The following is a 27874-nucleotide window of genomic DNA, read 5'->3' on the forward strand; positions in this document are numbered from 1 at the left end:
ACTGCGAGATAGCAACTGCCTTTCTGAATACTAAAACCATCAACAAGGTTACGCTCCATAAAGACAGGGCTCTTTTGGGCCTGCCTTTGCACAACACCATTGTACCATTAACTTGGCATGCAGACTTTCCCAGTAAATTATTCAGCATGTAAAAGGAGACAGAGCAGACTATATGCCAAGCTGCAGTAGCCAGAAGGTACGCACCAAACATCTGTGGAGAAAAACCCAGCAACGTATGCCTCAACGTTTTGGGTCGGACTTACTTTGAGCCCATGGATGGAGTGATCGAACGTTAAGTCATCAGGTGCATCTACAAGTCGAGGCTTGTTTTAGAGCTGAGTTGTGTTTTAGAGCCAACCATATAACATAGCCATTGAGGCGATGCTATACCATTGACCTAGACCATAGACAGCATACTTCGACGTCATCAGACGTCTATAGTCAACAACAATCGTGGCCACATTGATTGGAATCCTGAATACACTAATGAAAGGACGAGGCAAGAGATAGCTCAGCAGGTATAGGGACTCTCAGAGGTTATACATGTAGCATTTGACATTTGCTGTAAAAAGGGTCTCAAATGGAAGTATTTGAGCACTAATAACTTTCCCTTTCCCATCTTTGTGATGTAATGAACACAAAATCATGAATCATTTATTTAAAAACTTACTGAGAATTCCCCATTTAAAATAGAGGAATGTAGGAGACGGGCTATTTCATAGGTTTCCAGAAAGTCCAATATTTTTACAGGTTGGGACATGGCTGAGGATTGCAAACCCATACTTACTACTGAATAATAACCCACCAAGCTGTGGCTAACATGAGTAATTGCAAAGTAAAATACTGTAATAGAATGAGATGAGTTGTAGTGGAATGTAGTGGAATGACAGGGGTATGATCAATATCCACCTTATTAAACAGTGAACTAAACTGCTCAGTAAAGGACACAAAACTTGACATGCAACTTGAGTAAATGTGAGTTAGCTGGCCAGTGAATGCTGGGTCATGAAAGTGTGCCCACTTTCCAAGCATGTATTATTTGTCGTGTTGTCGCAATGCATCACTAATCAGCTATGCATCTCAACTCTGTAACTCTGTCTTGGAGAAAGGTTTGTCTTCAACCATGTGCATCGGGGGAATGTACATGCGGGCCTCTGGAATTGAACTAGAACTCGTTCCTAGCCACGTGACTCTGCCTTGGTGAGACGATTGCGTTTACATCATTCCACAGAAGCCAGACTAACGGCGAATTGAATCGCTAAACAAATAAACTAGCAAACCTGTGCTTGAAGCCCCGCCTCACTTTTTCCCCCCCTCAGTTTTCAAAATACTTCCTGTCCACAGTCACACCAACCTGGGAAAAACACATAGCTTGTTTGGGTTTAATTGGTTGCTGTAAATTGCCTGCATGGGGCTAGTGGTGCCTAATCTGTTTATGGGTGGGGATGGGGAATACATGCAACATGAAATCTCAATACGTCTAACACCTGGGAGTCCAAGCCTGGTGTATGGTGGGTGTATGTGACTACTTATTGTAATAAAGGCCTATGGTTAGGAGGAAATAGGAAGAAGGAAGGGGAGAGAAAAAATACAGGCCAGGGGTGATTGAAGATGATGCAATCTCTTGCAAAATATAAGCCAAATATCTTTAATGGGTCGAGCATGATAGATAATTAATTTCTGTATTAATTGATCTATCACTATGGCCATGAAGAACATGGAGTACCCCAGGAAGAATCTGATTTCCTTAGCTCCCCTCTCATCTCCTGGCCTTTCCCCTGCTATACAACCAACATCCTCTCTCTGATTGAGATCTCTTGTTTGAAAACAGGCAGTGGGGAGAGGAAGAGGATGTGATGGTCAACACAATGGCAGAAAACATTCAGACAAAGGAAGCAGAATTCTTAAGTCTTGTGTGTTATATCGCTCAGAGAATAAATATATTATCTAAAATGTAAGCGAGAACTCTCCCAGATATTTGTTCTAAAGATAGAAAGTCCTAATTTTAACACAGTTATTAGCACACTTAAGCCATTAAATAAAATAAGGAGAGATTTCCCCCGCCTGGAAAATGTGCACCACGGAGATTAATGTACTTCGTCTCAGCAAGAAAAGAAAATATTCTTGAGGCGCATATTTTTGTATTGGTCTGTTGCGGTGCATTTTTTACATTCCTCATCATCATCTAATTTGAGAACCGATCTACGCTAAAGTTGAATCACTTCAACATTTACTATGATCAAATGGGCCGACTTTGCCATTTTAACAATGTAACTTCCCTGTTCATTCATTCGGCCTCAGACATAACACACTCTTGTTCAAAAACAACATAAGACGTCTTCAACAACTCGATTCTTCTGCAAAAGCAACTCCAGGGAGAAGGGTCAGGAAGTGGCCTATTTGTTCCAAAGCAGATTCCACAAATACCAGGGTGGGACTTCGACGGAGAACCTAGGCCTCCCCTGTTTTTAAGAGTCTGATTGTCAAGACAGGCCAGTCAGAGCCTCGCTGCCTGATCTGTTAAGGGGGGGGCAGTTCTTTCTGCCTGCTCACAAGAATCATTTTCGAGCAATCACAAAATAACATTAAAAAAGTAGCGTGAAAAAGAAGCCATTGGGGCTGGGTATTGATGAAAATGTGTCAATAGCACTATCCAATCAACCCCAGCAAATACATTGAAGAAATAATATGTAAGTGATTATGTAATGTAATCATAGCAATGAAGCAACGAGTGTGTGGTGGGCATCTTAACAAGGTACAGTAATAGTCATACAGTAAAACAGTAATAGTCGAACAAACCAAAGAATTTTTTTAAGCTGATGCCAACTTTCAAAGTTAGACATGGTAATTTGTGCAGAAGACTCACAGAAAACCTAAATAAACAGCATCTCATTGACAAATTACAAAAAGTGAGGACTGCGATGTTTGGCTTGATAACACCTCACAGAAGTGAGGAGCGTGCCTTTAACATTCCAGAGAGCAGAGAGGGACAGGAAGTCCTAGTCCCCGTGCGCTGTAAAAGGAATTTAATATAACTCAACACATTAGGTTTTTTTCCTGCGCTATTCACGGACCACTACCACATATCTGATTATGATATATATAAAGATGGCAGCTGGTTTAGAAAGAACACTAATATGAAGGAATGGCTTGGGATTGTTAGCCATGCAAACAGTGACCTTCAACAGTACCAATCAACGCACATTTAACGAATTTCTCCTACGGGGGATTAATAAATTGTATCGTGTCGTATATGCACAGTCTCTAGGTAAGATTTAAGGCCTATTATTTATATGTCATTTGTCATCCAGCAGCTGTTGGTGAATAAAATGGGCTCGGAGAATATGTTTTGAGTTGACGGTAATAATTTTGATTTTTGGACTGCTCCCAGCTAACCTATGACCAAAAGGGCATCACTTCCCTGAGTGATTTATGGAAACCATCTTGCCTGTCAATCACAGTGTGAAAGGCCATACTTGTCAATGGCGGAGGGAAACGTAGGGAACTTTACAACTCAATATTGATCGAACCATGGTCTCCTGGTCACCTTTGCAAAAAGATCTCTCAATTGTAACCTTGCTGCTTCTCCATCGAAGTGGTCCCGCAGTGCTAACCAAGCTTCAACCTTCATCGTGCACAATGTTACTACTACACACCCATGTCTTCGACATTCTGCAGTGGAATTATAAAGAAAACTACAGTTCAGCACTATTACACATTTATTCTTGCTGGTATGCACCGTTTGCTGATGGTGGTCCATCACTGTTATTTTATCCCACCAGAGTATAAAGGATCTGATTCTGGTATACTGTATATAGATTTCATACATTGAGCCTGCGGTTGGGCATAGGGTCGTGGGGAAAAGGTTAATAATGTACATTGTACATACATTCGACTTTGATTACAATGTGTGGCACCAATAACCAATTCTGCATCACTTTTCTCAGTGATCGGTTAGAATAACTTTTTTTTAATACAAACTTTTAGCTTTCTTCTTTGCAGTCTTCCACCTGCCGACTGACGACAAACATACAGCTTGACTTGAATTTATTCGCATCATATCATAAAACATTCACGGTGCGAACACCCACACACACACACCCACACGGGACCGCGAGTATACTTACATCCCCGGCCTCCCGGCGCAGTCCTTCGGTGTTCCTCAGCCAGCGCCGGCTCAGCTCGCTGAGCTCCAGGATGGGCTGCACCTTCAGCCGCACCGTGTCCCCGGACTGCCGGATCATCTCCACGATCTCATCTCTGGTGTTGCTCTCCACATTGCAGCCGTTCACTTCCACCAGGCGGTCGCCGGGCACCAGTCCCAGGGCCAGGTCCTTGGTGCCGGCGCCGGGCTCGGCGAAGTGGACCAGCTGCCGGAACACCCCGTCCGGGCCGCGGTTCAGCATGGTGGAGCGTCGCAGGGAGAAGCCGAAGTCCCCCGTGTTGCGCCGCTGCAGCTCCAGCGCGCGGGTCTCCGGCACGGTCGGCGACACCACAGGAGGGAGCTGGAGGTCGGCCGGGAAGGACTTGTCCACTAGTTTGGGAACGCATACTTTTTTGGGCGGTTCGGACGCTTCGGGCTGCTGCTGCTGCTGCTGCTGCTGTTTCACACTGTGAGTACGCGACTGGTCGAAGACCTTGGTCTCCACCTGCGGAGAGGGCGCGGTGGAGTTCTGGCCCGACGGCGTGGATCCCTCGGAAGGACTCTCCTCTTTGCTCCGCTGGGAGAAGGAGAAACGCTTCATCATCTGGCCGACCTGCGTGGAGTTTTTGGCGAGCGAGCCGAAGTGAGCGACGCGGTCGCGCACGGAGCCGCGGTGGCCGTCGGGCCCGGCCGCCCCGTCGCCCTTCAGGTCGTCGGTGGAGCTGGCGGCGCTCAGCTGGTCGTCGAGGAGGCCGCTGCGGCTGTTGCTCAGACCGTCGGACTCGATGTCGGTCAGGCTGAGCTCGTGGCCGCTGGCCACCTTGATGGGGATGGGGTTGGAGATCTCCAGCTTGTTCTTGGACTCACGCCTGGCCTCCCTCTTCAGGTTGAAGAAGCCCCGACGCATGCTCATCTCTTCCAGGCTCCGCAGCTCTGCTGGAGACATCCTCTCCTTCTTATCTTTTTTATCTTTCTTGCCGCCATCGCCCCGGTCCTTATCCTTTTTCATTAGGTTGAACATGTCTAACGCATATGTACTAGGCTATTGTGCACAGTAAGGTTGGAGACCCAATTCAAAGGTCAAGTCCTTTTGAAAGACGTCCCGTTCCGACAAAAGACCGACAAAGGTGCAAATGTTTGAACCACCTGGGGAGACACAATCATTGAAAGAACATAATTACTTTTCAGAAAGCACATTCGCATCCAGTCAAAGAAACAACCTTGTCAATCTTTAAGTTATACTTATTTATTCCATGACAATTTTAACTAACGTGAGAGAGAGAGAGCCTTTGAAACTGCTAATTTAAAATGGCTGGATTGTGATGCATGATGCCACTTGATGTATAAATATAATTATTTGAGGGACAATGTACCTACCCCACGTTAGTCAGCCTACCAGATACAAAATCCCTTAATTGTATAACTTCATATACAGCTCATAGTGTTCATTATCACACACACACACACACACACACACACACACACACACGTGTGTGTGTTGAACGCGCGTAAGATAAGCAATAAGAAGGCAGTAAACCGAGCTGACAGACATTAACAGCCTGTGTTATTACGCTAGGCAGGCAGGGAGAACAAGAAAACAGCCTGGAACACTTCCTCAAACAAAGCATAACGCAACCAGGCTCCCGTAGATCACTGCACTATGCAGGCTTCATAAGAAAGGGCTGGGCGCAGCTTGAGAAAGCTACTGTAACGAGAACATACGATGGTTTTGGGGCCAGCCATTCATACACGGCAGTCGTGCGTTCGGATAAGATTACATAACGTTGGAAAATTGTGAAACAGGGTGACCTAAAATATGTATTTGCATTGTAGAGCATTAAAAAAAAAGAGCCATTTCGCCAGAAGCACCTATCCACAATCTGAGTTAGCATTACAGCTAGCATGCTAGCCTGTCAGGGCAACGCTTTTCTCTCGCCTGTATTTTCTATGAAACGTTAATGAAAAAACACTTTAAAAAGTGTGATGCAGTGAAGACCACCCCGCTGCGCTCACTGTCAGTCCATAACGCTGGGGAGCTGTTTCCCAATGGAACGTGCCACGTCAAAGTAACCAGCGTTTATTAATGTATTACTCACTGTTTTCCAGTACCAGGCTATGGAGCACCGCTGGTGGTTAAAATTGAGGCAATTCGACTCCCACTTCCCAGACCCGTGTGATGACCCATCCGCAGCGACGGACTGATTAGCTACCTTAGCCTGCTCGCTGCTAGTAGCCACAGTGCTGTAGCCCCAGCATTACGCATGCTAATAACGGCCAAACAGCGGCCCCTGCTGGTGGCTGGTCAGGTTTGCAGGCTTTCTGCATCGTTGGGTTATGTCGGTCCACTCCTTGTTTTTTCTATCAATATTGTCAAATGCTGCACAATATGCTACGGTTAGGTGTTATGGTGTTAGGGTGTTGGTGAAATTGAGCCGTTTCGGAGCCAAACAGAGCTGGCTCTTATTTGTGGGCAGAGCCAAATGACCCTGCGTAAGAGCCCATCAATAGTGGCTTTATAACAAAGGCGGAGTCTACCCCAGCAGTCAGCATTTTATTATCATAAATTAAAAAGCAAACTACAACGCCGTCAGTCACATCGCTGACTCCCACATGCTGGGAGTCAGGCACCGATATTTAGCACAAATCGAAGAAAGCGTAAATAAAGGATTTAAAGAAAAACTAAAGAAAATCACACACAGGCCAATCGGCCAACACCATATCTATGTGTAAAAATTATAGTCTGAACCTCTGATACGATACGTCGACGGTCCCATCCAACTCCATTGGAAGTCGCTATGACCTGTAAATTGGATGGTACTCTAGCCATTGAGATCCTACATCTCAGGGCAGAGTCCCATCAACCCCCGACCATAGGAAGTAGTTATAGCATGTACGTTGGAGCCGTTGTGGCGAGAAACTGTAGGCTACTCAATAATAAGCAAATATTTGGGTAGCCTAATTATCTTATACACACATCTCATCGGTACTACGCAAGATATGCTCTAACCACACGTAGGCTATCGCGTTACACAACATGAATAAATAGGAAAGGAGACGGAAAAGGACAAGTACATGTCCATGTACATAGTTTTGGTATGCATGGAATGTGAGCAAATGAAGCCTTTCCGGATGAGGTGTGGGTAGAAGACAAGTAGGACCATAAAATGTGCATATTTGTATACTTTGCAACTCTATGTTACAGGTTATAACAATGTCCTTTGGAGTAAATAGGGCTATCCTGAGATGATAATCTCAATGGCTAGAGATGAGTCACAGTTAAAACAAATGTCTGCCAACAAGTAAAATCATATCCCAAGGGCGTGACAGTGAGAATAGTCACACCACTGTTTGCCAAAAACGCAAAATAATATCCGAAGGGCGTAGCTTTAGTTTCAGTATCGTTTTATGGTGTAGGCTTCTAGAGAATCATGATCCTGAATCACATTATTTACCAACCATGACAAGGTGTGATCAATATGACTAATCATCATCACCAATTTAATTAACATATTTATGTAGTTTACAGCTCATGTTTAAGAAGCAATTATAATTTAACGCTATTTCTTATTTCTAACCTTTATTTAACCAGGAGAGTCCCATTGAGATTAAAAATCTATTTTTAAGGGAGACCTGGTCAAGACAGGCAGCAGCATAGTTACAGACAGAATACAAAATAGGACACATTCAAGAATAACAAAAAGTCAGCATAGGGAACTCGTAGCATGGAAATTAAAACATTGACATCTTAGACAATCTGCCTCTAATTCTTTCATTTTGGATCCAAAAGCATTTAGGCTCATGGAAAACATTCGTTCAGTTTCAACTTTTGTCTGCAACGCATTCCATGCCTTGGGTGCAGAATACACAGAAGCCCTTTTTCCATTTTCCGTACGGGCATTAGCGACAGACAGTATGAAAAAGTCATGAGAGCGCAAAGAATACTTTCAGGCACTTCTCTCCGTGATAAGGACACATAGCCTACCTACTAGAACGGGAGCTGACCAAGAATCGCCTTCTATATAAAAGTGTAGGCCTACCAATGACAGAGCCTACGGGTGGCCAGTGCAGGCCATCCTACCCGAGAGCATGGTGAGTCAGAGCTTTACAATCTGTGATGAACCTCAAAGAAGCATGGTAATCTGTTTCAACCATATGAAGACACTGCAGAGGTATACATATACAAACGATTACCATAGTTCAACACAGGTAAAAAATAATTGAATTGCCGGGGAATAAAAGTTAAACTGATCAATCAGTTAAACTGTTAAGCTGAGTTTCAGCTAACACTCTTCTTCCTAATTATTATAGCGTTATATTAATCGTTATAGCGTCTGTAACAACGACAAGTGCCGAGCTTGGAAATACGCTCGACTCGAGTCGAGTTGTTAAAGGGGTCATATTATCCTTTTTGGTTTTCCCCATTAGTGTGTTATATAGCTTTATCCATGTATGAGGTCTGCTTAGTTTCACACCCCTAAGCCCCCCGGCAGTGGTGTCACTCCCACAGAAAACACCTCTCCTGAAAAATATCTTATGTCAACCTTTACTTCCGTGATTATGTTTGGTCAAATAATTAGGGATGAGTAGTCCAGCCTCTTGACTGGTATGGCACACCCTGTAATGATCGAGCGGGGGGAACACAAGCGCATACGCAGACAACGGAGGTTGTTGAATTAAACCAGAGGTTTATTGTAGGGAGGATATGAGCAGTAGGGAAAACACAGGAGGTGGACAGGAGAGGATGGAGGATGGATGACAGGCAGGCGACAGTCATGGCAGGTAGGCAGGTAGAGGAGCACACAGGTGTGGGTGACAGGCAGGTACGGGTTAGGTGATCCTGGTGCAAGAGGAACACAGAGATTATGAACAGGAGGAAACATGGAGCAGGAAATGTATTTAGAATTACAAAATTCACTAATTCCCAGACTGGTTATCTACCACCACTGTGGTTGAAACAACGATCTGCCGATGAGTGATGGGTGAAGGACCGGGTATAAGTAGGGCAGGATGATGACCGGAGATGGATGGCAGGTGTGTATGTCCAGCAGGTGTAGAGCCGGGCAAAACAGGGTAATGCCTCGCCCAACGCACAGACAATAAGCCACCAAGAGGGGGAGACAGAGCAATGCATCTATTGGGTTAGGGCTAACCCTAACCTCCGGGTCGCCGCCACCAGGTCTATACGGGTACTCCTCATGGAAATCCCGGACCAAGGAAGCATCCAAGATTTTTCTGCGGGCCACCCAGCTATGCTCCTATATGCACTCAAATGGTGACGTGCGTGTGACTGCTTGGTAAGGAGTTGTGTGAGTATACTCAATCCAGGCCAAATGGGCGCTCCAAGAAGAAGGATTTCTTGCAGAGATCTGTGGAACTAAAAACTCTTGTGTCGGGTTTTGTAAGCTCCACTCCACACTCTGTGTCTGGTGCGTGGGAGAAGTACCGCCCCCCACCCCCCATCCCTTTTTGCTCGGATGTGGTGATGAACATGGAACATCGTAAAACCATACAGAACAAACCTTCACCAGAATAGGTCACAATCTTTCATTCCAGAGCCACATTGACATCTTTAACATGGGTTTTTATATGCTCTTCTTTAAACCATGCCTTCTCAAACCTTACCTAATTGGCCACCATAAGACATGATGGCAGAAATCATCTGTTGGCATCTCTTGTATTTCTACCTGACTCTGCATGTAGTTTTTAGCTATTGAGCCTGGCCCCTCTGGCAGCAAGTCCCATCAATGAAAGTTACCTTGTACCGCACGCGAGCAGGCTCGGATCGTGGGGTTTGCGTTTGAGGTAACCATGAGGCAGTGCAAATGACGTCAGTGCAAGCGACACATTAAATGTCTCCCCAACAGGTTGGACGGACATTGGTTCGACAGGAGAAAAGAATGTTTCAGTTGTTTATCTAAGTCCTGGTAGAAAATGAAATCAGCATCTCCATAAAGCTTGTGTGCAGAAGGAAGTCTAAAATCTAAAATGTCCTGGTAGAGACGGCTGCGTGGACTCCATTTACCATTTGGACTCTGGACTTGATAATCACAGTCGACCGACAGCAGAAGAAATCATCACTGACCCAAATCATCACTGACTGTGGAAACTTCACACTGGACTTCAAGCAACTTGGATTCTGTGCCTCTCCATTCTTCCTCCAGACTCTGGGACCTTGATTTCCAAATGAAATGAGCAACAGACAACTGAGCGACAGACCAGTGAGCGACAGACCACTGAGCGACAGACCAGTTCTCTTAGCCGAGGTGAGACGCTTCTGACGTTGTCTCTGGTTCAGGAGTGGCCTGACACGAGGAATGTGACAGTTGTATAGTTGCCCGTGTCTTGAATGTGGTGGCTCTTGGTGCATTCCCTCAGTCCACTCCTTGTGAAGCTCCCACACATTTTTTAATCTGTGCTTGACAATCCTCTCAGGGCAGCGGTTATCCCTGTTGCTGTTGTGCACATACCATACTCTCTCCTTCCACTCTACTTTCTATGAATACGCTTGGATACAGCACTCTGTGAACAGCCATCTTCTTTAGCAACAACTTGTTGAGGCTGTCAATGACGTCTTCTGTCTTCTGTTGTGCAGAATGTCTTCTGCACAACTGTCAAGTTAGCAGTCTTCCCCATGATTGTGAAGCCCAAGAACCAGACTGAGATACCATAGAAAGACTCAGGAAACCTTTGCAGGTATTTTGAGGTAATTAACTGATTACAGTGTGACACCTTGAGTCTACAATATTGAACTTTTTCCACAATAAAGTAAATTTAATAAATTAAGCATCATTTTCCACAATATTCTAATTGATTGAGATGCACCTATAAACTGTGTCGTACCTTTTTGATACTATTTGCAAAATGGTGTCAGGTTATCCGTTACATACTATGATACTCTGTTACATGCACGTTTCAAAGCTATAGTGCTGCCCAGTCAAAACTTCTCTTTAATGCATTACCAGTCATCATAGTTTATATTAATAAAGATTAAATATCATTTTTAATGCATTGATAGAGCATCCGACTTGTATGTCGGTAGGCTATGTAAACCCAATATGATGTTACAGAATCATCGTATCATCGTAATGAGCAAAATAGAATGAAACGTCACTGACCATTTTAGTATTCCTATTATTCATTGTCCATTCATACTGTCCTGTTATAATAATATATATAACATATAATATATTCCACATGTTTACCTTCTCTGGAAATTATGCTAGTGTTTTATTTTTTTAATTATTTTATCATTTCCACTTGCCTTTTTCACTCAACGTCCTCGTTCGAGACAATGATTCCCGCTCGTCCGTTGATGAGCGGGATTGTCTTGCGTCCTAGGTGTTCAAAGACTGCACCACGCAGCAGGCAGCGTTCCTACGATAACACAAGTGCTTGTTGGCATATGACCCGGCAAAAGCCGGGGATTCACGGGCACTCAGGAGCATTAAGAGCTTACCCGGTAGATGAACCGTCGTTCAGAAGTATTTGTTGGATCGTTTTCAACCATCACTACAGGGATGTATACTCAAGTGTACCCAATATTCTATTATTATTCAATGTTACCTCAGCTAGGGGAGTACCCAGGGCCTATTTATAACCATTACCAATTGTTGACACACAGGATAGGGATGGATGTGGTTGTTCCATTAGAGAAGAGTTCCTCAGGTAATAGATTCACTTTAGTCATTTGTGACAATGCCAAACGTTAGCCTGAGCCTCAGGAGTTCCCACTGCATTTAGTCAACGCTAGTAACAGCAGCCTCTGCACGTGTTTAAGGGTAGCGGGTTGCTAGCAGGCCAGAGGGTAACATGCTGTTATCTTGGAGTGATTGATTTACCGACATGTATTTAGGAATAAAAATATTCTACATTTCTTCAAACATTTCTACCCAAATGACAACTTGGCCGAATAATGCGGCTATTTTTTATTACAATAATTGACAGACCTGCAAACCTTTCGACATGGTTTAACATAGTAACCTTATTGCTCACCTTACTGTTTATTTATCTCAAAAGCACCCAGATGCTCATCCACCAATCTCACAAATTCATCCAGTCATCATTAAGATTCAAATTTCAAAATAATTCAAAGAATCATTAAGAAATGAGTCAATATTTAATCTTTAAATTACCTGTAAATGTTAAACAATCCCAACTCTCTAAAAAAATCTCCATTTTGGAAGCATACGCAAAAATAAGTGGTGCTATACAGAACCTTTAAGGGTTATATAGCTTGGTACATATTTGGCACCCTCAACAGGTTTTATATAGAACCATTTCAGACAGTTCACAATTTACATTTTAATAATTAATTCAATTATTTTAATTATTTGATTTTAAATTGCGTGTGTGTGGTGTATATGTATCAACCTGTCTATACACCCACATACACATTTAAACCCACATAGGCCTACACATACATTTAAAAGAACACTTGAACACTTTAATAACTACACAAACTTTGTACTATAACTTTGTAATTACTACTTAGTTATACATAGTTCTTTGCCCAACTCTCTCTAAATGGCTCGGGCGACAACCATCTGGGTTGTTTATGAAAATGCCTCCGTGCGCTCCAATAGCATCGGACAGTTGCATTATTGCATATCATACCTTTAATTTCCAATTATTAATACATTCGTAATGCAATATAACGGTCGAGCAGGACCTTGGAAAAAAAACATAATTTGAAGATGAACAAGGGACTGAGTTTCTAACCGAACGAGGAAGAAAAAAATATTGACTTTGATAAGACACGACATTTCCTCCCGTTGTAGTGAATGGAGGATAGTGAATGGGTCACTCTCCATTGAACTATCGGGACCCCCTAAAGGCCAATAGAGGAATGACATGTTCGTCTCTTCTACGTGAGCTTCACAAACAGACGGTCATGACTGTCGTTTGGTTTTGCCCCCCTGCGGCTTCGCCAGTTGTGCTCGTCCGCCCTCGCTGGTTAGATGGTGCTTTCTTCCATTAAAGGATAGATATTTTTTGGATATGTCCTTTTAGTTAACCAAATAATAGAAAATGCAAATAAACGTCTGCTAGTATAAAGTAATTACAAAGACTAAACATTAAAAAAAAAAAAAGTTTGCATTAGTTAAATGAATTCCGGGAGGTCGGAGGAATACACTCCACACTATTTCGGCCCATTATACTAGGGCCATGAATAAAATAATACGTAGTTGACGCACGCGCTCCGAAACCTCCCAATAATTTAGCCGAGGAAGACTTCCGGTGGTGTGTCATGGCGGTGGCATGGTGAATCTCGCCGAAAGGAAAAAAACAACCAGCGAGCTCCCGTCCTTTCAGTCGACCGAGGACGCGATTTCATGCATAAACAGAATCATCGGGTTCCCTTGCACACGTTGGCGTCTTAAGGAGAGCGGCCGCGGTTGCCATCCGCCCTGCCATGGCGGCACACAAACCAGTGGAATGGGTCCAGGCCGTGATTAATAGATTTGATGATCAGGTAAGATGAGCATGTATGATGATCCCATGAAATGATGTGTGTACCCAGGCGGTTACCAGTGGGTTGGTTGCACACCACCACCACCACCCCCCCCCACACACCACCACCCCCACCCCCCCTTTTTTGGGGGGGGTTGGTGGTGGTGGTGGTGGTGGTGGGGGGGCCGACACAAACAACAAGCCGTTCAAACTAAAGATGTGTACATATATATTTTTCTTTCCTCCTCCTAAAACTTCCAGGGCATTTTTGTGTGTGTGTGTGTGAAGAGCCCAAGTGCTCATCAGATCGTTCGCGTTATTCCAAAAAAAAAAAATGCACAAGGAGGAGGCTCGGCTGCTGTTTTTTTTTTATGATCACTCAAGGAGAATACACGATGTACCGAAGAAAGGTCAGGGTTTTTTTTGTTTTGTCGCCCAGCCTAGTTAGTTGAATGGGTTTTTGACGTTTTCCCCTTTGCCTTAACACGATGGAGCTGTGCTGTACGTCTTCAGAGGCACAGAGCTAGCGTCCCCCTAGCTAGTAGGTAGCCCCTGCGTTAGCCTGCTAGCTAATGTAAACAAATGAGATGTGATTGGGTTATCTGGAACTGCATTGGTGTGAGAGAAGCTGCAGGGAAGTCTCCACACCGAAGTAACCCCACCAGTACGATTTTGGTTTCCGTGTAAATGCTAAATAGGCTTGCTACCTTTTTTTTTTTTTTTTTTTTTTTGTGAAATGGTTTATAGTTACCCGATTAAAACGCAACGAATTTCATTGCAGATCGATATTGCGATGGTCGGTGTGCTGATGACTCGTTAACTTGGGTGCAACTTGTATATACACACACTGTAGCACACATTTGTATATGACCTTAAGGAAAGCTTTCACCAGTCCGTGTAGCTCTTGTCTCAAACAATGAGTGTAACAAGTGTGTACTATTATATTATTTGGTAAAATGTTACATACGAATGTGTTGCCAGTGTGCATGTCTCCCAACTTATTTGGTGTTGGTGTCAAGGGTCACGGATTGTGGATTGTTCCCAAGTGGCTGATCTGGGATCATACCGGTTTAAAGAGATTAAGGCTGATTAAAGCCACCTCTTTCATTCAAATTAGCCACAGCCAGAAAGTCAGTAGGCCTACTTTCCATGTTATGACATACTTTTTCTTTCTGCAACTACAGACTACAGATAGGACTGCAGCGAAAAATATTTAGACTATTTACTAGCATGTTAATTTAATAAGTTCCATGGCCATAAAGCCTTGACACGTTAACAAAATGAAATGCTGATCTTCTATCTGAAACTGAAACAGTTTGATTACCTAACCAGATCTGAGTTGTCATCATTTCAAAAGAATACTGTTGGGATGGGTCTAATTTGAAAGGGGACATTAAAGCAGCAAGTTTAGACAGTTGAGTTTGACTTCTATGATGTTAAGCATAGTAACTGGTAAATAACAGTCGGTTCATTTTGTGAAGACCTTTCTGGAGGCACGTCACCATGCAGTGATGATGAGAGGCTATGCTCAGGCCATGATGTGTGTGGAGCTGTGTCTGGAGAGCAGTAAATGTTGATCGCTGCTTCCTAGAGGGTTACACTTCTCAGATTTATTGTACTATACTTGCTAAACTAAAAAAGTATCATAAAGATGGCTTGGGCCATAACTAGGTGCCGTGACAATAACCACATCGCCACAATACCACAGACAAATGATGCCTACTGCAAGGTTAAGGTCATAACCGTCATCATCACTATTTATATTTTTATACATTACATTTTTTGCTGTTGAAAGTAAAAACAGTGCATATGGCGTGTTGTATGAAATATAAATCATTTAGTTATCATTATTGACTGTCTGCCAAACTATGTTCAACGACGTCTGGAAACAGAATTCAACCTCACTCGCAGGGGAGGGACAGTAACATATGGGGGAGGTATTTGGTTTGTGTCCGATTTATTAATTATTCACATCTTGAGGAGGTTGAACATCCAGCTGCAACAGTTGGGAGTCCAAATGCTTTTGTGAGAGGAGCGAAGTACTATTTGCTCCATCCTTTGCGTGGCAAATCTTTTCATTTGGAGAATACATGGATAATTTAGACAATTGACTGACATTAGTTTACTCTTAAACGGCATCTTGCAATTGGAAGATGTATCTATTTATTTATCAAGTTGTGGATCACTTACCATCAGAACTGTATGTCACGCGTTGTAGCCTCTTTAGTAGCTCTTATGCCTCAGACCAAACGGCTAGTGTTCAACGTTTGAGGGATTACACTAGGAATGGCCTACATTGTTTAACAGGGGAAAAGATAGGATATAATAAAACTAATGGCAACCATGACAGTAATCTTTTTAATATTCTAATTGTATCATATAACAAATGACTCAGTTTGGAACTCTAGACCTCTGTATGGCAATGTGAGTCTGACACAAAAACACACCACGGTTTTATAAGGCTGTGTTGTAGTGTTGTTACGATACTGGATTTTCTAACTTTGCTGCCATATTTAGAAAAATATCGATACCACATGGTAAACTTTACACAACATTAAGGGCATACAATGTTTTTTTTATTAACCTTTATTAACCATTACTAGGCCTATTTCTGTCTCTGAGTTTTCTTCTGAAAATAACATACCCAAAGTAAATGTATTATATCTCAAACTGCAAGGGCTATATGTAATCTTGGAACCAAAAGAACAATTGTTGTGCAAGTGAAATATTCAAGGTGGATATTTCTTTGTTAGAGTGAGTAAAGCTAGAGCACAGCATAAGTGGAAGATTTAATTTCCACCTGAAATAAATGTCATGTTTTAGAGTGAATACCACCCAGTGCATTATCAGTTGGTAGCCCTATAGTACTATAGAACAACATCTGATGAGTACCTGGGTCAATATTTGATGACAATAAAGTGAAGTAGAGCAAAGATGGAGGTTTTAGTAGAGGTAGATTCAGGCGAAATCTCACTGAATCCAATGCAAAATTGACAATACAACCTTTTTGAGACACAAACATATATTGTAACAGTTGTGAGACATATTTGTAATGGGGAAAAGTCAACATTGATATAATTATATGATAGAACAAGTAAGGCATGGCAGTTTTCGGTTAACTTTGCTTTTGATCAACACCCATTAAGTGGTAACTAATGTTTCAGAAAAAAACACAAGATTATTGGAAATACAAGAAAGTGGCGCTCTCATTTTGATTTTGGCGCTCCATTGACTCAATGAGCTTTGGCGCTGCATTTAGAGGTGCTGACATTTTAATGTTTTGTGTCGTGAATGTCTTGCCTTTTTATATTCTGTTACCAAAGCTTATTGCCGCATTTTGATCAGTCCATCGTTTGCTCATCCTTCTCTTCAAAGTGTTTCTCAATGCGTTAAGTCACAGTAGCTCTCGATGGAATGACGTATCCTTATATTCTTTTTTTGCAGAGTAAAAAGGCAAAAAACGATATAGTAAGGCCGACCTCTCAACGGCGTTGATATAATTAGCCGCGTATTCCGTTCCGACTTGCGCTCTGAGCTCCTTCTACATTGAACGTGATTGTTGGTCACGATTTTTCCACACTATTGAATAAAAAAATCATTGAGTTGAATGGGGCTGTACGGATACGACGGGATTTCCCTTTAACAAAAAGGCAACATTAATTTTATTTGCACCAAGCTACTAGCTTAGATATTTTTACGCTAAATGCTCCAAAGCAGAACCACTTATCATAATCACTCCTCATCTGCGAACAGCCATTCGCTATACTATTTAATTCATGGATTAAACATGACTATAGTTGATTAAACTCATATAGTTGATTCCTCTAAATGCATAGGATATTTTGGTGAAAGGTCGGAGTATAAACTCGTCTTCACTAGGCTATACGCGTATTCCATTTCCTGTGCAAAAACTTCACTTACTCACTTATATTATTAACCCAATAACGATGGCGTTGGGTTCAACGTCTCTGGTACCACCACAACAAGTATAGACTCGCAAAGGTGGTTATCTCGGGCATGGTTGAGAATGAATTGGCAGAAAGACAGTGTTCTGTTCACAAGAGAACCCCTCCAATATTCTTCAAAACGCTGGCGCAAGTCTTTTGAAGTTTGACGCAAGCACGGACAATGATGCAGAGGGTCCGTGCTGTGGAATTAATGGCGCTGTTGCACATTGGCTGTTTCGCACACACACACACTCAATTTAGCCTCACAAGCAGCCCTCCCCTTATTTATTTACACTGGCTGTCTGGTTAAAATGTTAAGTTGTTTATAATACACTGAAGTTATGCAATGTGGTTCATGTATGGGATTTGTTAACCTATTCACAGGTTCTCTCCCATCCTATCCATGGTTGCTGCTCAGATCTGTTCAGATTTCGTCAGGTCATCTCATTACATTCCTTGCTACAGTACTTGTTTGACTTCTGTACAGATACAATTAATCTGTTGTGACGGTAAATCGGCATACAGCGGTGATGCGTTCCCTTTTCACCGCTGTAAGAAAAGTTCTATAGCGTCCCAGGCCTAGCCATAATCATTGGGATATCACTCCCCTCCTTAGAACTCTCAGCCTTAAATGCCTTGAAACAAAGGTGATTGTTTATATTCAAATGTAACAGAAGATTCTTTTAAGTGTTCAGTCAATCAAACCACATGAAAATATCAAAAATTATATTCAGGACCACAAATGTCACATTTGGAATGCTGTTGGAGATTCGGGTTGTGTGAGACTAATCTCATTGCATCTGTTTGTGACATGTCGTTGCATTTGTGTGTGAGAATGCAGTTGCATTTGCAACAGGTTAGCACTGCAAGAACTGTAATTGGCCTTCTAACTGTAATCTGTAATAAGTTTTATGGTTTCTTTGTGAAAATGACAAATTAAATGAAGGGCTCAGTGTAGAGGCACACTGTATACCTATGGTGGTTTTAAGACACAGAACGATATATGTATATATATATATATATATATATATATATATATATTAAAAAAAAAAAATTATCCTCTGGCTATATCAATAGCTCAAGTGTTTCCAATAGGATTGTTTTATGCGCTTAGCCGTACCTATTTTTCGGTACTCCTCCATTGGGGTTCCAAGCGGTATGAAAGGGTGCCGAAAAGTTGGAGCTACACGCGCCGGCCGTTGATTGGTTGACAGAATCGTCACTTCCGTGTGACAGGGGGATGAAAACAAACGCAGTACCTACCCGCTAGGTATTTCTGGACAACGGTGAAAGCGTGTTTTATTGAAGAAAATGTCACGAAAAGGTTTGCCGTCCTTCTTGGACGTCACACATCGTTTCTCTTTGTTTAATGTGTCGCATTCTTCTTTTTGATTGAATTCATTAGCAGGCTACACTGTGCCCTGGGCTGCTATGATGTCACGATTCTTACGTAGCTGCCGCGGCTATCGCCGTCCGGCTTAAACCCCGCCCTGCCATGAGAGTACGGTCGGCCGTAACCGAGCCACACCTAACCGCACCGCTCGCTGGAAACGCGCCGTTGTATCATGCTAGCCTATATGAGGAAAAAATTCTGAAACAAAGTACGTGTTTTGTTAAGTAATGTGGCTTATTGTCATTGCCGGAACCAGGTGTGTAATAATTTGGTGGTGTAGGACCAAAGTATACTTTTGTATTGGAGAGTGTGATCGAGCTCGTGACCGTTTTATTTTCTTTTGGTAAGGTTTCTGGGCACAGAGGGGACGGAGTCAGACGTTTGAAAAGACACATAAAAAAACCCGCAAATATCGGACGATAATATCGGGCGGCCGATCACTAGTGGCGGCGTACGTCAGTGCTGCCATACTTCAGTGCTGCCCACGCAGCTTCCAGTACTCGTTCAGCTCTCGGACGCTGGCGTCCTGAAGCTTGGTCCGCGTTCGAGCTCCATCTTGTTTTACATGATTGGATAAGCCGGTGGGTTGCGGGGTCCAATTGCTTCTGTTTCTCCTGCAGCACTTTCGTTGCCACGGCGCTATGATTGAAGTGGCTAGCCAGTTTGCCAGCAGCAGCGATTGCTCAATACAGGTGTAGTGCAAATCCCCTCATTAATGGCCAGCTGGAGGGTGTGAGCGAAGCAGGACCAGCTGACTCTGGGAGGATTGTTGGCAGCGATGATGTTGGCCGTGTTGTCATGGATGCATCCAATGGCTCGGCCTTCAAGTCCAAATTGCTGCATGGCTTCATTCAGCTTTGCGGGGAGAAGGCACCCTGTATGCCTGCTGGGCAGGCTGTGAGTGAGCAGAACCGCTCGGTTAATTTGCCGATGTAGTGGCAGGTGATGTTCAGGTAGCTCTCTGCTGTAAAGGTGGTCCAACGGTCTGTTGGCGTGTCAATGGCGGCACGCTTTGTTAGCAGCTCTGCCTCTAGTTCTTTGTAGCGAGATTCCATTGCGCCCGGTAATGGTGGCTCATGACGGAATTCTATGTCTTGGTTCGATAAAAATGTAATCCGGTCTCGATCCCTTGCTAACGACAAAACTTACTTGCATCATATTCTTCTCAGTCAATTAGCAGATTGCTTGGGTGCGTTTCATGGCGCGTTGTCTGCCGTGACTTCAGTGGAGCCCTCTACTGATCTGTCTCATTGCTGCCACATAGTCAAATATTTCCTCGCATTGAAACAATTTCAAGACGGCGATAGTTTTTTATAATTAATATTTATACTTGATACCAACATAAGATCGATCAAATTCTTACAGAGCAATTTATTGATTGTCGACTAATCATTAAGATCCCTAGTACAGTCCTATTTAACGTCCTATTTTATTATGTGATAAAATCGCATTGACCGTCGTGTTCAATGTAAATGGGCCTTACTGTGTGTGTGTGTGTGTGTGTGTGTGTGTGTGTGTGTGTGTGTGTGTGTGTGTGTGTGTGTGTGTGTGTGTGTGTGTGTGTGTGTGTGTGTGTGTGTGTGTGTGTGTGTGTGTGTGTGTGTGTCCCCGTCGGGTTCTAGTTAGTTTTCCTGTTCAATAACTAAAATAGGCTTTTCATAGAAAGTTGGTATCCACAACGAAACTGTTGCGATACAACCGCACACCTTCATGTTATCAAAAGACACCAATAGTCACGTACCGCAGTGCAAATAAACATTGGCTTGTAGCGACTGCTATCGAGATGAATGATCAATACAAATACATACATTAAAACTGAGTTTTCTTTCCAACAGCTTGGGGTAATGGCTGCATTTGCGATACAAACCAAGGCCCATGAGGCATGACTGAGATAAAGCAAAAGAAAAATGTACATTAGTCATTGCCTTTGTGTTTTTGAGTGAAGTAGGGCTTGATTACATTTATGGCATCAGAGGTGTTCAAACTGGACAAATGTTAAAAAAAACAAATTCCCTAGCTAGACAACGTTTTACTATTTATAATTGAAATTGTAATGGTATCTCTAATCTTGCTCTGTCTTCTCTTTCAGCTTCCAATCAAAGTTGGACACCAGAATACCCACACCAAAATCAGCACAGAGAACAACAAGGAATGTCTCATCAACATCTCTAAGTACAAGTTTTCTCTTGTCATCAGTGGCCTCACCAACATCCTCAAAACGGTCAACAACATGGTGAGTACTTTTCTGTTTACTGAAGTATGTGAATCATGAGATACTTTTGAGTGCTAAGATTTTAAACCATTCAAAGGTTTTGCATTGAGCATTGATTTAATTTGCCTCTATAATTTGATATGCATCGTATCGCTTACCTACCTGGAACAAACAAAATGGCGTAGCATCATGTTCAAAACCAGCATGTTCATTCTTGTAGGCACTACAATATTGCCTTACAAATCGGTTGAAAGGTAACACCCTGCTGTGTAAACCATTCTCAAAGATGTTATATGATCAGCTACGTCTATACCTTTTTAAAGGATGTAGTTCAAAACAATTTGTTCAGCTTTCTATGTTTTTTTTAAAACAGAGTATCAGTGTTTTGTATATGTTTTTGTTCTATGTGGTGAACCCAAATCCCAAAGTGACGAAGAAATGTTCAGGCAAAAAACGTGATACCAGGCACTGATATGGTTAATATCTTTCATTTTGGAAAATAAAGGTCAGTTAAGCTTATCCCTCTCTCGGACGCAGACGTCAAAATAAACGGATGCCTGGATGGAACTCAAAAACACTTGGGTTGGGCCATCGTGTCTATTTTCATATCGTCCGATCAGGATTATTTTTGATAACCAATATACGATCTGATCGTGAGAAGAGGCTGGGGGCAGTTAACTGCAGGCATAACGGTTTCAGTTATGTGAATTAACATTTTTCGCTCTCGACATCAGGTCCTTTTTATTCAACATTGGTTCAGATGGAGTTTTATACGTGCGTTATATTCATAAGTTCCCCCCCCCCCCACCACTGTGCCACTGGCCTGTGCTCACGCTAGGCAATCTCAACTGGGCCTGAGTACGGTTGCCTCTTGTACATATAGGCTGCGTATCCGTGCGCGTGTCGGCTCATTAGCGTCTGTACCGTGGCCTGAGCACACCTCTCCGAAGTGTACCGAGGCCACGGAGTTGAACTGTACTGGAGTACGGACGGCGTGCTCACACCAGCCAAACCATCTAGGCTTTAGGGGGCAGACGTACTCGGGCAACGGTACAGATGGCCTAGTGTGAGTGCGCCCTGATAGTAATTTGGTTAGGTCCACTACGGATGCAATAAGAGGACTTTGTTGAGAAACGTAAGTTTTAAGTTAATTTAGTTTAAGTTCATTTCGTAGACCTTCTCATAGGAATATGACTCATATTCCCGTTGCAGCTGATGTTAAAGATTCCATGGCATGCTACTTTATGGACGCTTATATATAGGTGTTAGTGGGCCCCTAATACAGTATTTGAAGACGTTCAAGAAATTCAGCCTTGGTGCAGAGTTACAGCCACTACGAGCCAGTCCCACAGTGAGCTCTCCACAAACGCTCCGTTTTTAGAGGCGGGTCAAGGTGGAGGGTGGGGGCGTGGCCCTGAGCAGCTTGCGGCCACGGTACCGCTTCCACGTCAATATTAAGTACAGACTGAACCGCGAAATGGAGGAGAAAGGAATTGTTGAGCCCCGCTGAACGCTGCCCGTTGCCCGGGGTTGTCTCCCTCCGGAGCCCCGCTGCCACGGCGGTGGGCAGCGGTGCTCCGGCGGGAGACAACCCCGGGCAGCGTTCAGCGGGCAGCGGGGGCTCCGGCGGACAATCCTGGGCAACAATCCCTTTCTCCTTCATGTGGCGGTTCCCAATTCCTTCTCAACCATGGCTGAGATAACCCCCACTACGAATCTCGTTGTGGAAATACCAGAGACCTCAGAGAACCCGACACAGTCTAGTCTTCTCACCAAATGGGAGCGGTATGCAAGCTTGCGTTATTGTGTTGCGTGTTATGCGCCATAACACCGACAGCAGAACGGTTATCCAAATAACAAAGAACACTTGCGTTACAGTGTGTGTATTCACACACACACACACATGTTGCGATCGCACGGTACCTATCTCATTGTCTCATTGGCGGGCCAAATTCTCTGGGCGGGCCAAGCAGAGAAAGGGGAGGTAACATGGCCCCATATGACGACATACGGATCCCAAATCGCTGCGTTTGAGCCTTCATTTTTTCAAAGGCGGAGCAAGATACCTACTGCTCATTTTACACCTAACGCAATTTTTAGCTACTGGAGGACCATAGACAGGCTAGGGGAACTCATATTAATGTTAGAAAACCTCATAAAGTGAAAATTTCATGCCATGGGACCTTTTTAATAGTTTGTACCGTGTGAAAACTTTATTGTCCATCAGGCGCAATGAGACAAAATCGTTTAGGTTTACATGTGGTAGGCCAGGGCAAGCCCTGGCCCAGCCCTTTTGCAATTTGAATGTTGGTTTTAAAAGACATTGGATGTTAAACAGATTTTCATGCCCTGAATAAGCGACGAGACACAGGAACTAAAGACGCGGTCACCGCTGTGAGCCTAGTTGTGTTGATCTGCTGAGGAGACAAAGTGGTAATTTCATTTCCACCTGAAATGTTTTAGAGTGAATACCACCCAGTGCATTATCAGTTGGTAGCCCTATAGTACTAAAGGGCCATAGAACAACATCTGATGAGTACCTGGGTCAATATTTGATGTCAATAAAATGAAGTAGAGCAAAGATAGATGTTTTAGTAGAGGTAGGTTCTGGTAAAGTCTCAATGGGGAAATAAATCCAAACCAATGCAAAATTGACAATACAACCTTCATGAAACACAAACGGGTAGATATCTTAAGCAACCATTTTACAATTTGGACACTTGACCCCTCTACTGAAAGGTCAGGTCAATATAATTGAATGACACTGAGACAAACAATGTAAGAAATGTGCTGTACAAATAAAGTCTAATTGAAAATATTGTGTTGGTTTTCAAACCTGTTTTTTTTGTCTGCAGAGGATATTTGGCGACACGGCAGAGAAGAACCTCTACCTCTCACAGCTGATCATCCTGGACACTCTGGAGAAGTGCCTGGCTGGGGTACGCTTCTATCCTCTCTATGTAGAAATGACTTCAGCATTCCCTACCTACATGTTGCCGTAGGCCCGGGCGATATGGCTAAAAGACATGTCACGCTATAACTTGATCATATTGATCGATATCGATAACTATTGATAATTTTAATGACCTAAAAAGACTTGGAATCACCATGCTGGATTTAAACACTTCTGTTTAACTCTTAACATGACCTTCCGCTGTTCTTCATTGATAATTACTCCAATGTCGATGCAACAATGAAAAACACTCAAATAGTATAGAACCGTGTTTGTGTAACAAACCCAGCTGCTAGATTTGGTGGTCCAGTCCCTTATCGATATATATTGAATATATTTTATATTGATATTGATCAAAAGTCTATCACGATACGATAATTTAATGTTTTATTGCCCAGGCCTATTTTGCCGTATTCTTTACATGGTCTGTAATGAACACACCAGCAACACCTTCACCACAACCCAGCACACCCTAGCAGCACACATGTTGTTGAAGTGGGCTAGCGTTGGCCTGTTAGCTTAGGGTGTTTGCATATTCTGTAACCTAACCTTTTTCAGCTTAGGGTGTTTGCATATTCTGTAACGTAACCTTTTTCCTTTTTTGAGATGAATGTTTGTTTTTTTTGGTTGAATATTCATTGAGAATTACTGCATCTCAATTTATCAAATACCGTGAGTGTATCGGAATGGTTTTAAACCATTATTGTCAACCGTATTTACAGGAAAGATAAGGGTAAATATGAGTGCACATTTTTTTATCCTGAGACCTTTTGACTAACGCCCCATCTCTCACCGTTTTTAAATGTCCCTAGCAATCCAAGGACTGCCTGCGTTTGGATGAGGCCATGCTTGTGAAGCAGCTCCTACCGGAAATCTGCCATTTTATCCACACGTACCGCGATGGCCACCAGCACGCCACCGACCTGCGGGCCTCCGCTTCTGGGGTCCTCTTCTCCCTAAGCTGCAACAATTTTAATGCTGTGTTCAGTCGGATCTCTACCAGGTTTGTTGAAATCAACAATGCTGTTTCACATCGATGCATATCTTCTAAGAGATTTGGGTGCAGGTTTAATGTAGCCTGGTCCTACCAGAATCTCATATTTCATTTTGTTTGCACAGAGAGTCCGGCCTTTCTCCATTGACAAACGTTAACTCACTTGAAGGCGGTCTGTGTCTGTTGGAGTTTGAAACTATTAGATCTGCCCCTCAGTGCCACTCTGGATCTGCCATAACCAATCGCTGACGTTTGACTACAACTCAAACCAGCGCACGACCTCAACGTCAACGTTCTCAGCCACTCCCCTCCCTGTTTGCTGATTGGACGGCCCAAAAAATTGGCTGCAGAAAACCTGCGAAAATACCGCAAAACCCAGACGTAGTACTGAAGGGAAATGGAAATTGAGCAGAAGTACGGAGGCGGGCGTAGATAAAGCGTAGATAAAGTGTAGATAAAGTGTAGATAAAGTGTAGATAAAGTGCAGTTGTGTATATGTTCCCAGTACTGGTTCCTAGTCAAATGTCCAAATAAGGTTGTGTGAAAAAGTACAACGAGTTTAGTCAAAACGGTTCTCTGCTTTACTGTTCTTCACCTAGGTTACAGGAGCTCACGGTGTGCTCGGAGGACACGGTGGATGTCCATGACATAGAGCTCATGCAGTACATCAACGTGGACTGCTCCAAGCTCAAGAGGCTGCTCCAAGGTGGGGCCCACGTGTCACCGCGCCGGATTGTTTGTGCTGTAGTTTTCATTGCGCTAATATGATAATTGTATCTGATTTAAGGTGGAATTGTAAATTCCTGCATGTCTACCGAATTGTATTGATGTGATTTGCATTTGACTTCTCTGAGATGGATACTTTTGACGTCTGGTCCATCCACAGAAAAACATTTCAAGTGCATACTAGAAGTCTAGATGTGGACCAAACTATAATTTGTTAACCATGTTTTTTTTTTTTTTACAGAAACGGTGCTAAAGTTTAAAGCTCTCAAGAAGCCTGCCCAATTAGCAGTTATTAACAGTTTAGAAAAGGTAATTACTACCAATCATTCTAATACTTTAATGACACACCTTGTAATTAAATGATTATCTGATAATTATTCTAATAGTAGTAAGCTATTGAATAACTGAAAGATAAGATAACGTGTTTATTTCTCTCAAGGCAATATGACTTGTACAATTATTGCATTTTACCCTTCGGCGTTAAGGGCCCTGTTACACGGTCAGTTTTTAAATGACTGCTGATACAGTAGAGCCCCTGGTAACTTTGTGAACGATTGACTCTTGTTTCTGTAGAACTGACAGTAGGCCTATACAATGTAAAAAAAATACAGTCAGTAGGAACACTGAGGTGTGTGCCTAGCCTGGCTACTGCCGAGCTCAACGGTAGATTGCACGTTGGTCTGGGGAGGCTGCGGTCATCTTCTTCAGCACCAGAGGCGTGATCAACGGGCCTAGTTCAACTGACTCTGTACGCAATTGGCTGCTTGCCGTCGCTTCCCTGTCGTCATTGTGTCAAACCAGCCAATAGCGCGCCAGGGGGTGAAGCCGGCTTGGTGATTGGCTTCCGCAAAAATGTATCGGAAGCAGAAAGATATGTATTGATCTTCTCCAGACCCTTCTGCAGGGTGAATTCAAGTCGCCGGCAGAAGGGGCTGGGGGGGTACCCAGTCTAGTGTGTGACTGCTTTTAGGGAAGACTTCTGCTATTCCATCGTACACACGCCTCAGCAAAATACTTTTTGAAGTTTAAATTTGTGCACTCTGTGAATCCTACCCAGACTTCCCTTTGAGAATCAAACCAAAAGTTTCCATATATTCTGATACAGCTGATACAGATACTGCTTGTGTAAGGCCCCTAAAACGATGGCTGTACTCTCCACCTAGGCTTTCTGGAACTGGGTGGAGAACTACCCCGATGAATTCACAATGCTTTACCAGCGGCCACAGGCAGACATGGCAGGTAGGTTTGTGATTGTGTGGTTTTGTGGCTACATATATACACCTGGTATCTCAACACGACACGTTTTGCGATTTATTATTGCCATGTTTTTAACTTTTCGTGCAGGACTATATTTCTTGATCGATGGTCTCTTGTGTATTTATGGATAATGCTTTTATGGTACCTACCATATTTATAAAGTTGACTGATAACAGCCCCATTATGTCTACTGTTTATGAATGGTAAATGGATATCATTCACGTTGCGCTTTTCTAACCTTTGGCTGCTCAAATTGTTTTACAATTTGCTCCTCACATCGTCCATTTAGAAACGCATATGTACATCAATGGCAGTATCCAATATTGTGTATTGTGGTAGTGTTCTTTCATACATTATTTTATCCAGCTTTAAAACATACAAATAAATCATCTGATAAATGGGGTTATTCTGAAAGCCTTTTTGTTGTAATATAAATTGGATACATTTAAAGTATATTCTATATTTTATATATTTTTTTATGCTAGTGAAACTTCTCAAATGAAGATCAGAGACTCGTGCCCTTTGGGTAAATAGTAAATCAATGAAGGTACACGTACTGAAGGAACATGTCTGTGGTTGGAACCCCTCAGAGGCTGCTGAGCGGCTGTTTGACCTGGTGGACAGCTTCGCAGAGAGCGCCAAGAGGAAGGCGGCGGTGTGGCCCCTCCAGATCATCCTCCTCATCCTGTGTCCAGAGATCACACAGACCATCTCCAAGGAGACCGTGGAGGACAGCAAGGCCAACAAAGTAGGGTGGAAAGAGTGTCACCGACTAGCAGCGTGTTTTAGGTTGTTATT

General features: G+C 43.0%; 2 protein-coding genes across 4 annotated transcripts in view; one reads left to right on the top strand and one right to left on the bottom strand.

Moving 5' to 3' along the window:
- myo18ab (myosin XVIIIA b) overlaps positions 1-6366 on the bottom strand; it is a 61597-nt gene extending 55231 nt beyond the window's left edge. Inside the window, 2 exon segments of the mRNA XM_084466611.1 lie at positions 4128-5290; positions 6241-6366. Coding sequence (XP_084322737.1) covers positions 4128-5165 — 1038 coding nt within the window. The 5' untranslated portion in view covers positions 5166-5290; positions 6241-6366.
- A 7009-nt stretch (positions 6367-13375) lies between these two features.
- Positions 13376-27874, top strand: part of nf1a (neurofibromin 1a) — a 55232-nt gene continuing 40733 nt past the window's right edge. For all 3 annotated transcript variants that reach the window (XM_084467021.1, XM_084467023.1, XM_084467022.1), the window contains exons 1-8: positions 13376-13616; positions 21024-21167; positions 24002-24085; positions 24912-25102; positions 25693-25799; positions 26061-26128; positions 26983-27058; positions 27667-27824. In XM_084467021.1, coding sequence (XP_084323147.1) covers positions 13557-13616; positions 21024-21167; positions 24002-24085; positions 24912-25102; positions 25693-25799; positions 26061-26128; positions 26983-27058; positions 27667-27824 — 888 coding nt within the window. In that variant the 5' untranslated portion in view covers positions 13376-13556. The remainder of the gene's footprint in view (positions 13617-21023; positions 21168-24001; positions 24086-24911; positions 25103-25692; positions 25800-26060; positions 26129-26982; positions 27059-27666; positions 27825-27874) is intronic.

This window comes from Micromesistius poutassou, assembly GCF_964030765.1.
Source record: "Micromesistius poutassou genome assembly, chromosome: 4".
In the NCBI taxonomy this organism is placed as follows: Eukaryota; Metazoa; Chordata; class Actinopteri; order Gadiformes; family Gadidae; genus Micromesistius; species Micromesistius poutassou.